The sequence below is a fragment of the Salmo trutta genome, chromosome 15 (assembly GCF_901001165.1).
Source record: "Salmo trutta chromosome 15, fSalTru1.1, whole genome shotgun sequence".
Taxonomy (NCBI): domain Eukaryota; kingdom Metazoa; phylum Chordata; class Actinopteri; order Salmoniformes; family Salmonidae; genus Salmo; species Salmo trutta.
Genome location: NC_042971.1, coordinates 19,376,216 through 19,393,464, shown reverse-complemented (window position 1 = coordinate 19,393,464; position 17,249 = coordinate 19,376,216). Strand labels below are relative to the sequence as shown.

General features: G+C 41.6%; 1 protein-coding gene across 8 annotated transcripts in view; it reads right to left on the bottom strand.

Moving 5' to 3' along the window:
- LOC115148594 (general transcription factor II-I repeat domain-containing protein 1) overlaps positions 1–17,249 on the bottom strand; it is a 40,374-nt gene that overhangs the window by 8,393 nt on the left and 14,732 nt on the right. For all 8 annotated transcript variants that reach the window (XM_029690632.1, XM_029690635.1, XM_029690633.1 and 5 more), the window contains 13 exons: positions 14,602–14,743; positions 13,854–14,030; positions 12,633–12,819; positions 12,152–12,483; positions 11,686–11,769; positions 9,674–9,757; positions 9,180–9,363; positions 8,284–8,309; positions 7,972–8,098; positions 7,616–7,659; positions 7,141–7,221; positions 2,888–3,007; positions 279–332 (listed from right to left, as the gene is read on the bottom strand). In XM_029690632.1, coding sequence (XP_029546492.1) covers positions 279–332; positions 2,888–3,007; positions 7,141–7,221; positions 7,616–7,659; positions 7,972–8,098; positions 8,284–8,309; positions 9,180–9,363; positions 9,674–9,757; positions 11,686–11,769; positions 12,152–12,483; positions 12,633–12,819; positions 13,854–14,030; positions 14,602–14,743 — 1,642 coding nt within the window. The remainder of the gene's footprint in view (positions 1–278; positions 333–2,887; positions 3,008–7,140; positions 7,222–7,615; positions 7,660–7,971; positions 8,099–8,283; positions 8,310–9,179; positions 9,364–9,673; positions 9,758–11,685; positions 11,770–12,151; positions 12,484–12,632; positions 12,820–13,853; positions 14,031–14,601; positions 14,744–17,249) is intronic.

The following is a 17,249-nucleotide window of genomic DNA, read 5'->3' as shown; positions in this document are numbered from 1 at the left end:
AATGTGATACATGTACAAGTTACAACAGATTCCAATGCATTAAAACTGCCGTCTGAATCAACAATGGCCTGAAGGGGTAAAACAGTTGAACTAAAACTCATGAGGCATTTATACATTATATTAATCCAGAATCAATTTAAAAGTGCAAAGTGAAAAATCACAGATTACACCTTTAACAATCAATCATTTCAAATGGATTTGTTAGGCTTTGTCCAATGTAAGCATACAGTGCATCCAGCTGAAAGATCTTAGAGACAGGTTGTCCATCCTATTTTTACCTTCAGAAGATCTTCTGAGGCCTTGAGAAGCTGGTTTAGATGAAAGTGCTTCAGCTGAAAGGAAGACGGCAAAGAAGTGAGCAGGGTTGGCAAGTCCAGTTAAAAAGGTTTCACATTGGTACTTACAACTCATGCTACTGTTTGTCAAGCCAATATATACTGTTTTAAAAAATGACAAAGCTCAAACAACAGTAGAACCTCAAAGATACAAACCTCAGAAATACAGACTGACCGGTCAAACGAAATGGAAATATAAAACGAGGAGGATGTATTCAATTAAAAATCAACTAACTTTTCCAGGCTACCGACAAACAAATGTTGCTTACATTTGCTAAAAACACATCAATATTTACTATGCCATGAAAAAATAATTAAATATAAATATATATATATATATATATATATATATATATATATATATATATATATATATATATACATATACATATACACACATACATACATACATACATACACACACACAGGACCAGTCAAAAGTTTGGACACACCTATTCATTCAAGGTTTTTTCTTTATTCTTTACTATTTTCTACATTGTAGAATAATAAGGAAGACATCAAAACTATGAAAAAACAAATATGGAATCATGTAGTTACAAAAAAAGTGTTAAATCAAAATATATTTTATATTTGAGATTCTTCAAAGTAGCCGCCATTTGCCTTAATGACAGCTTTGCACACTTTTGGCATTCTCTCAACCAGCATCACAAGGGAGTCACCTGGAATGCATTTCAATTAACAGGTGTGCTTTGTTAATAGTTCATTTGTGGAATTTATTTCCTTCTTAATGTGTTTGAGCGCATTGTGTTGTGACAAGGTAGGGGTGGTATACAGAAGATAGCCCTATTTGGTAAAAGACCAAATCCATTTTATGACAAGAACAGCTCAAAAAGCAAAGAGAAACGACAGTCCATCATTACTTTAAAACATGAAGAACAGTCAATCCGGAAAATGTCAAGAACTTTGAAAGTTTCTTCGAGTGCAGTCGTAAAAACCATCAAGCGCTATGATGAAACTGGCTCTCATGAGGAACGCCACTGGACAGGAAGAACCAGAGTTACCTCTGCTGCAGAGGATAAGCTCATTAGAGTTACCAGCCTCAGAAATTGCAGCCCAAATAAATGCTTCACAGAGTTCAAGTAACAGACACATCTCAACATGCATAGAATCGCAGGAAATTAGCTTTAAAACTGCAACATGTCCTCTCAACTCCATGGAGAATTGCAGGAAATTGCCTTAAAAATGCAAAGAAGTTTCCCTCCTAAATTCAGCCGTGCAGACGGGCGCACCCCCTGCCACGCCCACCACATTTTGATCCAGAAAAAAACCTGACATTGTGTCTCACCATTGATCATAAGGCAAAGATATTGTTGTATATAATTTATCTGGTAATATGCTGTAGAAAAAAAATAACATGATATTTTTCTGCACTTACCCGTGTTTTTTTCCTTCATGATCATCGTTGGAAAAGAAAACTTGAACATAACATCATAGCAACCAAATAAAACAAACAAAATGTCTAAGGATCTAGACAAGAGGTTAGCGTGGACACTTGAGTACAATTCCTTTTCTTTCCTCTTCTCTACGAATCTTCAAATAACGAGCCAAACATGACAATGAGTGACATGATAGCACAAACAGACTGGCACTCAGGCTAGTATAGCTCCACAACTATAGCACAACTTAGAATTGAGGTTCAGAAAGAGAATGTAGTGTACTCAAGTGTCCTTAGTTACCTCGTGCTACTCGACTACAATCAGGGCTTGGGGATGGATGTTTAGGCCTAGGGCGTGGGTGACTAGGGTAGGGGGTTGGGCTGCAGGGGCTGTTGGCCGGGGTTGAGACAAGAATTTGTGTACGGTGCATGAACTGTACCGTCAAACCTGAGACAGAGTCCAAATTAAAAACATATAGCTTTAGTGAAACTCACAAACTGGACAAAATAAACCCAGTTTTGGTCAATTCTCAAATTACATTTGTTTATAAATAGAGGTTTTCTATTGCAGTTATTATATTAGGAAACTGAAACCGATCTGGATGTTTGCAAAAATTGTCATTTGTTGACCAATCTTTCTTTGAATATGTTTTGTGGGAACACAGGCTTTAACTGTGTTTAATCTGAGGTATTGCTTATGGATACTAGCTAAAATATTGGATCTCCGCACCATCCATCAGATTCTAAAATGAAAATGACACGTTCTTAAAGTCTGATTTCCAATGATGAAAGCCAAATTCATCGATACCATAAAAAAATGGGATAAAAAATTATAAATAAAAAACTGATGGACAGTGTGTCCAGAGCAGGCGGCCTATTACTTACTTATAGTGTGTTACAGGTTTGGCAGAGAGTAGGTGGGAGGTGGAGTGTAAGAGATGATACTGGGTACTAGTGACTCGGGGTGGGGTAGGAAGTGTGAGAGGGGGGAAAGGAGGCAGGGAGTATCTGTGAAAAGTGATTCCATACGTGTGCTGGTAATCTAGCTCCCTAACAGAGGGAGAGACCGTGTTGGCGGTAGTAGGCCCAGTGGCGTCGGGTCTGGGCTGTCCCGGTGCAGCCGTGAGGTGGAGAAGGAAGGCGAGGCTGCAGTTACCTGCGTGGGTCTCCAAAGGGCGGCAGGGAGCAGCCTGCGCCGGGGTGACTACTGCCAACACTGCTGCTGCAACTGGGTCAGCCTGAGGCTCACTTGGCTCCTCCACTGAAACACTGGCATCTGGGGGAGGAAGGCCGGCACATGGTTAGGGTACTTAATAAAATACATGCGGGAAAAAGAATGATGTAATTCCAGCCCCAGGCTGAAACACATTAGCGCTTTTGGCAAGTGCTCTATCAGAGGACAATGGGCTGAGGCGCGTGCATGAGTCGACCCTATGCTTTTATTTTCTTTCGTCTTTTATCCTAAACACAGATTCTCGGTCGGAATATTATCGCTTTTTTACGAGAAAAATTGCATAAAAATTGAAAACCTGAGGAAAATACATCCAGGAAGTGGGATATTTTTGATGTGTGAAGTTTTCAATTGAATGCCTATACAGTATGTATTGGGTTAGGACCCAGATTGCAGTTCCTATGGCTTCCACTAGATGTCAACAGTCTTAAGCCATTTTTTCAGGCTTGTTTTCTGAAAAATGAGGAAGAATGAGACCATTTTCTAAGTGGACTGTAGAATGAAGCAGAGCTGGTTTGCATGCGTGACCGATTGCGCACCCTTCGTTCTTTTTCCTTTCTATTGAATACGCTATTGTCCGGTTTAAATATTATCGATTATTTAGACAATAGACAACCTGAGGATTAATTATAAACATCGTTTGACATGTTTCGATGAACTTTACCGGTACTATCAGGATGTATTCGTCTGTATGTTGTGACCGCCATTGAGCCAGTGGTTTACTGAAAAAAACGCGCCAACAAAACAGAGTTTTTTGGACATAAAGAGGAACTTTATCGAACAAAACAAACATTTATTGTGTAACAGGGACTCTTGTGACTGCAACAAGATGAAGATCATCAAAGGTAAGTTATTAATTTTATCACTATTTCTGACTTTCGTGACTCCTCTACTTGGCTTGAAAATGTTGTATGCTTTTGTAAGCGGGGCCCTGTCCTCAGATAATCGCATGGTATGCTTTTGCTGTAAAGCCTTTTTGAAATCTGACACAGCGGCTGGATTAACAAGAAGTTAATCTTTAAACCGATGTATAACACTTGTATCTTTGATGAATGTTTATTATGTGTATTTCTGTATTTTGAATTTGGCGTGCTGCAATTTCACCGGATGTTGTCGAGGTGGGTCGCTAGCGGAACGCCTGCGCCAGAGAGCTTATCATCCTTATCATTTATCGCCCTCCAGGTTCCCTTGGAGAGTTCATCAATGAGCTTGACGCCTTGATAAGTTCCTTTCCTGAGGATGGCTCACCCCTCACAATTCTGGGTGACTTTAACCTCCCTACGTATTCCTTTGACTCATTTCTCTCTGCCTCCTTCTTTCCACTCCTCTCCTCTCCTCTTTTGACCTCACCCTCTCACCGTCCCCCCTACTCACAAGGCAGGCAATACGCTTGACCTCATCTTTACTAGATGCTGTTCTTCTACTAATCTCACTGCAACTCCCCTCCAAGTCTCCGACCACTACCTTGTATCCTTTTCCCTCTCGCTCTCCTCGAACACTACTCACTCGGCCCCTACTCAGATGGTATTGCGCCGTCGCAACCTTCGCTCTCTCTCTCCTGCTACTCTCTCCTCTTCCATCCTATCATCTCTTCCCTCTGCTCAACCCTTCTCCAACCAATCTCCTGATTCTGCCTCCTCAACCCGCCTCTCCTCCCTTTCTGCATCCTTTGACTCTCTATGTCCCCTATCCTCCCGGCCGGCTTGGTCCTCCCCTCCTGCTCCGTGGCTTGACGACTCATTGCGAGCTCACAGAACAGGGCTCCGGGCAGCCGAGTGGAAATGGAGGAAAACTAGCCTCCCTGCGGACCTGGCATCTTTTCACTCCCTCCTCTCCACATTTTCTTCCTCTGTTTCTGCTGCTAAAGCTACTTCTACCACTCTAAATTCCAAGCATCTGCCTCTAACCCTAGGAAGCTCTTTGCCACCTTCTCCTCCCTCCTCCCTCCTGAATCCCCCCCCCTCCTCCCTCTCTGCGGATGACTTTGTCAACCATTTTGAAAAGAAGGTTGACGACATCCGATCCTCGTTTGTTAAGTCAAACGACACCGTTGGTCCTGCTCACATTGCCCTACCCTATGCTTTGACCTCTTTCTTCCCTCTCTCTCCAGATGAAATCTTGCGACTTGTGACGGCCGGCCGCCCAACAACCTGCCCGCTTGACCCTATCCCCTCCTCTCTTCTCCAGACCATTTCCGGACACCTTCTCCCTTACCTCACCTCGCTCATCAACTCATCCTTGACCGCTGGCTATGTCACTTCCATCTTCAAGAGAGCGAGAGTTGCACCCCTTCTCAAAAAACCTACACTCGATCCCTCCGATGTCAACAACTACAGACCAGTGTCCCTTCTTTCTTTTCTCTCCAAAACTCTTGAGCGTGCCGTCCTTGGCCAGCTCTCTTGCTATCTCTCTCAGAATGACCTTCTTGATCCAAATCAGTCAGGTTTCAAGACTGGTCATTCAACTGAGACTGCTCTTCTCTGTGTCACGGAGGCTCTCCGCACTGCTAAAGCTAACTCTCTCTCCTCTGCTCTCATCCTTCTAGACCTATCTGCTGCCTTTGATACTGTGAACCATCAGATCCTCCTCTCCACCCTCTCCGAGTTGGGCATCTCCGGCGCGGCTCACTCTTGGATTGTGTCCTACCTGACAGGTCGCTCCTACCAGGTGGCGTGGCGAGAATCCGTCTCAGCACCACGTGCTCTCATCACTGGTGTCCCCCAGGGCTCAGTTCTAGGCCCTCTCCTATTCTCGCTATACACCAAGTCACTTGGCTCTGTCATATACTCACATGGTCTCTCCTATCATTGCTACGCAAACAACACACAATTAATCTTCTCCTTTCCCCCTTCTGATAACCAGGTGGCGAATCGCATCTCTGCATGTCTTGCAGACATATCAGTGTGGATGACGGATCACCACCTCAAGCTGAACCTCGGCAAGACGGAGCTGCTCTTCCTCCCGGGGAAGGACTGCCGTTCCATGATCTCGCCATCACGGTTGACAACTCCATTGAGTCCTCCTCCCAGAGTGCTAAGAGCCTTGGCGTGACCCTGGACAACACCCTGTCGTTCTCCGCTAACATCAAGGCGGTGACCCGATCCTGTAGGTTCATGCTCTACAACATTCGCAGAGTACAACCCTGCCTCACACAGGAAGCGGCGCAGGTCCTAATCCAGGCACTTGTCATCTCCCGTCTGGATTACTGCAACTCGCTGTTGGCGGGGCTCCCTGCCTGTGCCATTAAACCCCTACAACTCATCCAGAACGCCGCAGCCCGTCTGGTGTTCAACCTTCCCAAGTTCTCTCACGTCACCCCGCTCCTCCATACACTCCACTGGCTTCCAGTTGAAGCTCACATCTGCTACAAGACCATGGTGCTTGCCTACGGAGCTGTGAGGGGAACGGCACCTCCGTACCGTCAGGCTCTGATCAGTCCCTACACCCAAAGAAGGGCACTGCGTTCATCCAACTCTGGCCTGCTCGCCTCCCTACCTCTGCGGAAGTACAGTTCCCGCTCAGCCCAGTCAAAACTGTTCGCTGCTCTGGCACCCCAATGGTGGAACAACCTCCCTCATGACGCCAGGACAGCGGAGTCAATCACCACCTTCCGGAGACACCTGAAACCCCACCTCTTTAAGGAATACCTGTGATAGGATTAAGTAATCCTTCTAACCCCCCCCCAACAAGATATAGATTTACTATTGTAAAGTGGTTGTTCCACTGGATATCATAAGGTGAATGCACCAATTTGTAAGTCGCTCTGGATAAGAGCGTCTGCTAAATGACATAAATGTAAATGTAATGTAAATGAAATGCATTCCAGGTGACTACCTCATGAAGCTTGTTGAGAGAATGCCAAGAGTGTGCAAAGCTGTCATCAAGGCAAAGGTTGGCTACTTTGAATAATCTCAAATATACAAAATAATTTAATTTCTTTAACACTTTTTTGGTTACTACATGATTCCATATGTGTCATTTCATAGTTTTGATGTCTTCACTACTATTCTATTATTATTCTACAATGTAGAAAATAATCTGGAATGAGTAGGTGTGTCCAAACTTTTGACTGGTACTGTATTTCTCCGCTATATTGACTTGCTACTCCCCAGATGCTATCTGGTTTAACAGCTAAAGGTATTTCAAAGGTACTATAATGACGGAGGCGCACCACTTACCTGGTACAGTCACCTGGATGATTTCCCCATCTGGGGGTTCCGTCTTAATCTTTTTCAAGGGAATACAATCTCCTGAAGGCCCTTAAAGAGTAACAGTAAAAACAGTTCATACAGCAGTGCTGCCTCCCAAATGACACCCCATATAGTGCATTACTTTGACCTGGGACCATAAGACTCTGGTCAAAAGTAGTGCACTATATAGGGAATATGGTTCCATTTGGGGTAAAGCTAGATCTTTCTCCCAGAAAGTGACATTGGATTTTTATAGATGTGTTTCAAATGCTTTAAGTAAGTATGTTCTGTATCAGATGGCTTAAGTTTTTGATTTGCGAATCCCAAGGGACGGTTAAAGAGTGGATATGCAAAATGAAACTTATTAGACTACTGTAAAAAGGAGTGCTAACCTCAGAGTTCACGTATTGGGTTTGCATGAAAGTATTACTATAGTAGGCTATAGCATAGCCTTGTCACTAACCTGCTTCGCAGTCAGCCAATGGACTCACACAAGAGCTTGTAGATCTGAAAAGGACAACAAATGCACAATTTCGAAATATGACAAATGTATTGGCATAGATACATTGTGGTGTGTCAGGGTATGGCCTTCCATTACCAAGTGATAGACATGTAGCATTCACTGAATGGCTCTATCAATATATTACAACGGGTTGAAAAGTTTGTTTGTATTGTCTTCTGATCTAATTGTCTGTTATAGCTCTGGATGCAGATTGGCTAAATCAGGTGCGGAACACATTTTTCTGATGATTCCAAATGACATCTAGCGTCACTACACCCTCTACATTACTGACTCAGTCCTAGGATTTGCGTACAGACCTGCTGCTGTGAGGATTGGTGACCAGCTCCAGTGCAGCCGACGGGACCTGGAGGTTGTCAGGGAAACCGTCCTCAAAGATGGAGTTTATGTCATGCTTCCCCTCCTCCTTGGCCACCTTACCAGCAGCTTCGTGACACAACATAACAGAATCAATCAGATCAATCAATCAGATCAGCCATGATGGACTACAAGCTATTACAGCTAAACATCCATGGTATCAGAAGAAAAATAAGGACATGGCATTGCTAAAAGGCATGCTAAGGGCTTCTTTAGAAATCAACAATGCAAGATGAAAAAATACTCAGTATTACCTGTGAAAATCCTTTCGTCAAACATTCTGGAATGAGAACAGAGGGTTGTTATTGTTTATAAATATGATTATTGGTCATTGATAACAGTCAAGTAGGGAGGGCCCCTTGTAGTAAACTGTTGGTGAACAACAGTGCACATGTCAACAAGAGAACTGAACAGACATCTCACGAGATTAAACAGACATCTCTGCACGGTCTATATCTGGGCCATCTTGAATAAACAACAACAATAACAAATATCAAAAACAAAGTCGGGAGTGAATCACTCTTGGATAAAAATATAATCTTCAATCTGCTCTAATTGTATTAACATTAATGACATGCCCATGTCGCCTTGTGCATGGGCCATGCGCTGATACCGGTGTTGACTCAAACTAAGCCTGTCGCCCAATCTACATTTATTTCATCAAATGGGTTGAATGACAGCGAGACGTTGGCTCAATATGCCAGAGAGCAGGAGGCACCATGCTGTGTGGTGTGCGGTGGTGGTTACCAGCCAGCGGGGCATTGTCTATTGGAGGAGGGCAGGGTATTTAACCGACAGATGCCCTGGTTTGACACTTCTCCCTTCATTGATTCAGTTTTCCAAATAGGAAATTAGAGATAGATGAGATGCTGTGCATGCTTTTGTAGCTGATCAAACAGTGGTCCTCAAACAGGGTTGTTTTCATTAGGGCATGTTTCTTATTGGACAACTGCATTAGTTGTAGTTCTTCCCTGTTTCAGTAAAATAATATATATATTTCGGAGCCTAATGAACACAACCCTGGTATGATGTGTTATTCAGCCCTTATATGGGTGCACTACACACTACAGTGCAATCTCTTATTTTTGGAGGGAAGAATGAGAGAGAAAAATGACAGACTTTCCCAGACTGATCTCAGATCAGTGTTTACCTTTTCACTACAAAGCGGACCCCGTGACGCTCCTCCAGGATGCGTTTGAGTTTGGGTACTCCGTAGGTACAGGGCCTCTTGAAGGGGATTTTGTCTGGGATGCCAATGATCTCCATAGCCTCTGGGTCGCAGGCTATCTTCCGGTACGGCACTGGAACCATGTGGTCCAAGCCCAGGGCCTCCGCTGAAAATAAGGTGGTTGTCAGAAATCATTGACGGATTTCAATCATGAGGCCCTACAATGCTGTCTTAAAAGGGTATAATGTATGGATTTATATGCAGTAATGACAGCTGGAAACCAACTAAACACAATCATTGTATAGTAAAACATTTTTTTTTATAAATTGTATAAGGGACGTTTTCCCAGAGAATCTCCACTGAAAGTACTTTTTGGACTAGGACTAACCTTAATCTGGGTCCGGGAAACTGGAATGTTGTTAAAACCCTAAAAGTGTTTGTTGCTAATGCCCTACCAGAGTGGTTGACCATCTCACCATAGCGACTGTTGAACAGGATCTGCACACATTCTCTCAGCGTGTTGATGTCCTCTGTCTCTCGAATGAATGAGTCCCATTTTTCTGTTGAGCGCAAAAGAAAATAACGTAAACATAAAAAATAAGTGAAGAAAGGGAGGATGGAAAAAATAAAGTTCTTCAATCTGTATGTCTACTTTCCACATGTACACTATGAGGGTTTTGAAAGGGGCTTTGGTGGTGGTTATCAAGGTTGGGGTCAATTCCAAATCAATTTGAAATTCCTATTCAATTATTGAATTCAATCATGAAGTGGAAAATTTACGTGGAAATCAATTTGAATTTCAAAAATGTTCAAGTTATAGAATTGGAATTCTATTTGAATTGTAAAAAATGTAATCTTTGGAATTGAATTGGAATTCAATATTTGTATATTTCCCAGTTAATGGAAATAATGCACTTAGTATCAACAATTGACTACAGGATTTGTTTTAGATCATTTTAACTGCTATTCCTATATTTCCAGTATAGCTAGGCTGTCTGAACAATTACATTATCAGCCTGACGGAATTGAATTTGAGGAATAATATTGAATTGGGAATTATATTTTACCAAAACATTGAAATGGGATTTACAGGGATAAGGAATTAAATTAGAATATCATTTGTGGAATTAAACCCAACCCTGGTGGGCATTGCAGGGGGCATGACAATGGGCGCGATTGGCCCATGAGCGTGGCGCGGGGCTGAATTCAGTCTTCACCGAGGTCTAAGGGGCCTCACTGCAAATTGGTATAATGCCTTGCTGCCAAAAATACTCCCCGACTGTTTAGCTTTAAATTAGGTGATTGTTAGTTCTCAAAGATTACATTATGTAAAAATGTATTGGCCTCCATAATCTTTTCTACATACTTTCTATCTGGTTTCAGTCGTTTAAAGGAATACTATTTTCAGTGTGAAGGATGTTGAGGTAGTTTTGCGAGCCAATGCTAACTTACGATAGCACAATGAATGGAAGTCTATGTGTATATGCTAGCGTGCTAATATATAATATATGCCATTTAGCATTTTATCCAAAGTGCTAGCAGATACCCATAGAATTTCAGTCATTGCGCTAACACTAGTTAGCAACTTTTTTTAAACTGCACGCAGATACATAAAAATGTTATGAGTTCAACTGACTCTGGGAAAGTAGATAAAGGGCCTCATTGCCAAAATGCCGAAGTATCCCTTACAGTTAACACTGAATGCGTTTTACCAACCCCAAAATGTATTTCTAAAAATATACTGTATGGCCTTAGACGGCCCACCCAATAATTTACTATGTAGAATAAACCCTGACAAAGTTGAATGAGAAAATAATTAAAAATCAGACTTCTGCAAAAACTTAGAGTATGACACGCTAGCATAAACTTCACACTGTTTTGGTCCAGCAGCTATCATGTTCCAGCAGCTATCATGTTCCAGCAGCATGGTGCACATGTGCAGATACTCTGTGTGAGTGCACTGTCTTGCTTCACTCTAATCTGCAATATCTTGTGATAATGCCATATCGTTGAGTCAAATGTTAAAAATAATATGAAATCAAAGTAAAAAAATGTAAAACTATAATTCTCAATCATGTTATACAACACAAAGGAGAGGAGTCCCATAGCGTGAGGGAAAAACCATTGGTTGATTGATGTCATCCCCTTTAATTAACTGCAATGTGAGATTCACATGAAAAAAAGAGCCATTAAGTGAGCCGACAAGTCATTCTCTAAGACTGAGTCCACATTTGAGAGATTGTCTATACCCAGATGTAGAGTATATGCATTGTCTGGCAGGGGGGTGGGGTGAGATGCCTAAAGACTCTGACCCTTTTTTACACTACTGAGCCGAGTCAAACTGAGCTAAGCTGTACCTGTTACACATCCACCATAGACGCTGCAACCATGAACAATGTGAATGGAAAATATCTGAGACAGCACAAACAGGTTGGTGAGAAAAGTATGTGGCCTACAGGCCTACAGTCTGTGTCCAGTTCAAGCCTACCTGACTTCTCATGTACGAGGGAAAACAGGAGGCGCTTGGAGACGTGGATGCTGGGAGGACTCTGGCCCAACTCCCCTTGGAGTACTATCCACAAAATGACAGAAATTAAACATTGATAAACATACTCACAAGCGTAGCAGTGTTAAGCCTATTTTAAAGCCTATTTAAAGCCTTAAATCATGCTTCAAGGCCAAGCAAATCTTGAAAAATGAAAATTGCCATAATCATAAGTGATTCCCGATCAAATAAGTTATGTGAAATGACAGCCAGTAGTATAACCACTAGCAAAAATTACAGGGAGAATAGTAACCACTCCACTGCCAAATTAATTAAATTACAGACACAGAAAATGAACAGTGACTCAAAATGGTGAAGGGTTTGTCAGAAGTAACCTGGATCTCCATCATCTGCTACCTCAGCAACAGCTTCTTCCTGTGGGGTCACGTTATATATTTCTATTACTTACCATTGTCGGAACTGTCCTTGGCGGCCGTCCCTTTCTCCGCCCCTGCCACCCAGGCCCCCAAGCGGTCTTTATCCAGGTTGAGGAGGGACGTGGGCTTGAGGTCCAGCTTGCCGTCAGGGTGTGGCAGGGAGGACATGGGCATGCCATACAGGAAGCTGGAGAGCATGGAGTTGCTGGCCGAGACCGATGCAGTGGACAATTCCTGGGCGGTGGCGGCAGGCTTGGAGGCTGGGCCGTGTTTGGCTAGGATATTGGTGGTGCCCGAGAAGGAGTTGTGGTTGCTGACGTTGCCGGCACTGGACTTAGCCTCGCGCAAAGGCTCCTCTGTTCCTCTATAAACAGATGATGAAGAAGAAGGAAACAGGAGAAGATAAAGCTGTGTGTCAATAACAAGACCAGCCCTGGATCAATCCTAATTATGCTGCTATACTTCTGCCATTTATGCAGGTACATCACGGAGTACTGTATGGAGTGAGATCACCTTTTGACAGTGAAGTAAATGCGGTTACTCTGCTCCAGGATCTTCATTAAGGTCTTGGTGTTATACTCAGCAGGTTTCCTCAGGGCGATCCCCTCAGGCAGGCCGTGGGCCACCACAGAGCTGGGGTCCTTCAGAATCCACTCATAAGGCACAGGGACCAGGCTGTTGCTCTTCCCAACAGCCTCACCTGGAAAATTATCACATACGTACAGCATGTCAAATGACTGTAAATGGCAACTATCCATGACTTGTCAGAAACATGTTTTCTGTTGTGAGATGCTAAAAATTAGAAAAGGACATGTCAAACGACTGTTTGACACATGCACACGCACATTCACCTATAATATATACACTGCTGCTTCTATTGTTATTATTACTGGGTCGTTCCACTAATTCGGTGCCTTTTGAGAAGTGTAACTTGGTCAAATGTTTTTTTGATTTAACCTAATTGAAAAATTATGTCAACGTCATAAAAAAATTAGTTTTCCCCATCTCAAAAAATACTATAGTAAGTTCCTATTATGTGCCAAATAAAGTTACAGGGTTGACAATAACAAGGTTGATGATTTCATCTTAAATCAGCCATAAAACCCCCTTGTGGCAGGAGGAATGGAAGCTTGCTGTGTGCAACAGAACGTGGCAATTGAATGCAAGCTCCACCTGCTTTTACACTATGATTTGACTATTAGATGTTCAACGTTTCTTTCGATTTTTTTTTTAAGGAATAGTTTCACAATAATAAATGAGTGTTCAGTTCACATAAGAGGGTTGACCTTAAAATGAGGGACAAATTAAATCACTAATCACATGAAATAATAAAATAAAAAATGCGTAAAACAGTCCAGCGAAATGCTTACTTACAAGCTGCATTATTGAGAAACAGCTTGTAAGCAAGCCTTTCGCTGGACTGTTTTACACCTGTTGCATCCTGTACACGAGACAAATAAAGTTTGATTTGACAATGTAGACAACATTCAATTACGTGTCAGAAATAGGATTTTAGTTATGAGAAGGTAGAGATTAGAAAAGGAACGTTTCATCTGAAACGTTGTTGCATGTCAATTTACTGTAAATATCAACATTCAATCATGTGTTTGACATTTGATTTCAATTATGAGAAAGTAGAAATTAGGAAGTTAAATTAGAAAATATAAATAATTCCAATAGCACAGGCCTATAAAAATGATATCTTTGTTTGGTGAGGTATGTTGAAGCCCTTACTGTAAAGCACACTGAAGACTTCCTCCACCATTTTCCTCAAGACAAAGATGTTAGAGTGGGCATCTGTTGACGCCCTTTGTTTGCCGTGCCCGCCCTCTTTGCCAAGCTTGCTGGATTCACTCTCCTGGACTTTGGCATGGGCATTCACTTTGGTCAGCCCTTGCAGACAGGGCACCCCTGAAAGAATCAAGCATGAGAAACTAAAGGCATACATCTCTACTTTTCACCTTGCCAGTTTCACTCAAAGTTGGGCTATTCTGGTTCTCAATTGCTTTAGAATTGATTGATAGATTTATTTATCAGTAAAAAAAAAATACATATTTACACAGTACACAGATTTTTATTTTTACTTGACTGGGATTGCACAATAAAGTCAGGGACTTATTTCCATTGTGGTCCCCACTTTAAAAAAAAGTATATAGATACATTCACAATACAGTTACATGGATAGAGACACATTACAGAGATACAAACAATAAAAATGGTTCTACACTCCAGATATGAGCAAATGCTAAATGACTCAAATGTAAATGTAAAACTAGAGATTGAATTACTTAAATAAGACAAAACCTTTTTAGGCTAAAAAAAAATAAAAAATAAGTTCAACTCCAAGACAAAAGTAGGATCTGTGAGGAAAAAGTTATAGAAATTTTGCTCCAAGTGAAAAATCTAGCCTAATCGTGTTATGTGATTTGGGCAAATTATACCCAATTCAGCTTTTTTGCCCAGTACACAGCAAAGCACTCACTGCAAAACTTGTGGAAGTCTGTTTGTATTTCCCTCCGTGAGTTGAGGAAAGCTCTTCCCTTCTCTGTTCCCACGGCGATCACGCTGTCCTCGTGCACTGTGACGCAAGCCACTTCGGCATTGAGCTTTGACATGGCCGTACACTGGAACACAGGTTAAAAGACAAGGTCATAGGTCACCTCTCAAGCAAGACTAAAGCTGTGTTTGAAAACCCATACTAAATACTACATATTTAATGAGTATATACACTACATACTATTAGTTAATTTTAGAATACTGTAAATGAACGGTATCCTTTCAGTTGAGTGTACTAGCACTTTGCCTTTCTACCGGAAGTAGATGCTGTTGCTATGCAACTTCTTGGTAGCTTATTAACATAGCTAACAAATTACTAGCTAGACATCTTACGACTTCATTAACAATGTCCATTCAGAACGCATAACGACTATACCACTTAACTAAGCTAAGAAGGACGTGAATAATCAAGTCAATAAATGGTAGTTAGATAGCAAATAGTTAATATACTGGCAAGTTTGATGTGTGAGTAGCCACATTACTGCAACTGCAGTAATGATATGCTATGTGGTTTGTAAGGCTAGCGTAGCTAACAAATTGTCAGCCACCATAACGTGTAACTTATTTGAAAAGTCATTACATTGCTCAACAGTTGTCATAGTTAGTTAAAGAAATGAATTTGAATCCGCTCTCGTCAGACTTCGGCTGTATATTTGTCAATTTTCTTCAAATCTGAAAATGTGAATCCACACCCATTTTCTGAATAATTACATTATGGGCCCTAATAGTGTCCACTCCTTGTATACTTCGTATTTTGGCGAATGTAGTACGTCTTTTGGCATACTACCTACATCCATACGATGACCAATAAGCATACTACATACTCAATTTACGTCACAAATAGTACGGTTAGTATGAGTATTCAAACAGCTTAAGAGTGAATAAAGTAAAACATCTGCCAGTGTTACTGTGAGGCTCAAAGTACACTTAATCAACATTTAGAATATTGTTCTATTCAATGACTCTTCTTCCGACTTCTTACAATCCCTAGCCATTTTTGCTGTATAAATACTTTTGGTTGTATTGGCATGTACACATATTTTACTATATTACACAGTGGCTCACTTCACAATGCTTTCTGAGGCCAATTATATATATATATATAGATATATATATATATATATATATATATATTAGTACCAGACAAAAGTTTGGACACACCTACTAATTTCAATATATATAGTTGAAGTCGTAAGTTTACATACACCTTAGCCAAATACATTTAAACTCAGTTGTTCACAATTCCTGACACTTAATCCTAGTAAAAATTCCCTGTCTTAGGTCAGTTAGGATCACCACTTTATTTTAAGAATGTGAAATGTCAGAATAATAGTAGGGAGAATGATTTATTTCAGCTTTTATTTATTTCATCAAATTCCCAGTGGGTCAGAAGTTTACATAGTAATTGAGTGTATTTGGTAGCATTGCCTTTAAAGTGTTTAACTTGGGTCAAACGTTATGGGTAGCTTTCCACAAGCTTCCCACAATAAGTTGGTGAATTTTGGCCCATTCCTCCTGACAGAGCTGGTGTAACTGAGTCAGGTTTGTAGGCCTCCTTGCTCGCACATGCTTTTTCAGTTCTGCCCACACATTTTCTATAGGATTGAGTGATGGCCACTCCAATACCTTGACTTTGTTGTCCATAAGCCATTTTGCCACAACTTTGGAAGTATGCTTGGGGTCATTGTCCATTTGGAAGACCCACTTGCGACCAAGCTTTAACTTCCTGACTGATGTCTTGAGATGTTGCTTCAATATATCTACATCATTTTCCTGCCTCATGATGCCCTCTATTTTGTGAAGTGCACGAGTCTCTCCTGCAGCAAAGCACACCCACAACATGATGCTGCCACTCCCGTGCTTCACGGTTGGGATGGTGTTCTTCGGCTTGCAAGCCTCCCTCTTTTTACCTCCAAACATAGTGATGGTCATTATGACCAAACAGTTCTATTTTTGTTTCATCAAACCAGAGGACATTTCTCCAAAACGTATGATCTTTGTCACCATGTGCAGTTGCAAACCGTAGTCTGGCTTTTTTATGGAGGTTTTGGAGCAGTGGCTTCTTCCTTGCTGAGCAGCCTTTTAAGTGGATATAGGACTCGTTTTACTGTGGATATAGATACTCTTGTTCCGGTTTCCTCCAGCATCTTCACAAGGTCCTTTGCTATTGTTCTGGGATTGATTTGCACTTTTCGCACCAAAGTACGTTCATCTCTAGGAGACAGAACGCGTCTCCTTCCTGAGCGGTATGACAACTGCGTAGTCCCATGGTGTTTATATTTGCGTACTATTGTTTGTACAGATGAACATGGTACCTTCAAGCATTTGGAAATTGCTCCCAAGCATGAACCAGACCTGTGGAGGTCTACAATATTTTGTGGAGGTCTTGGCTGATTTCTTTTGATTTTTCCATGATGTCAAGCAAAGAGGCACTGAGTTTGAAGGTAGGCCTTGAAATACATCCACAGGTTCACCTCCAATTGACTCAAATTATGTCAATTAGCCTATCAGAAGCTTCTAAAGCCATGACATTTTCTGGAATTTTCCAAGCTGTTTAAAGGCACAGTCAACTTA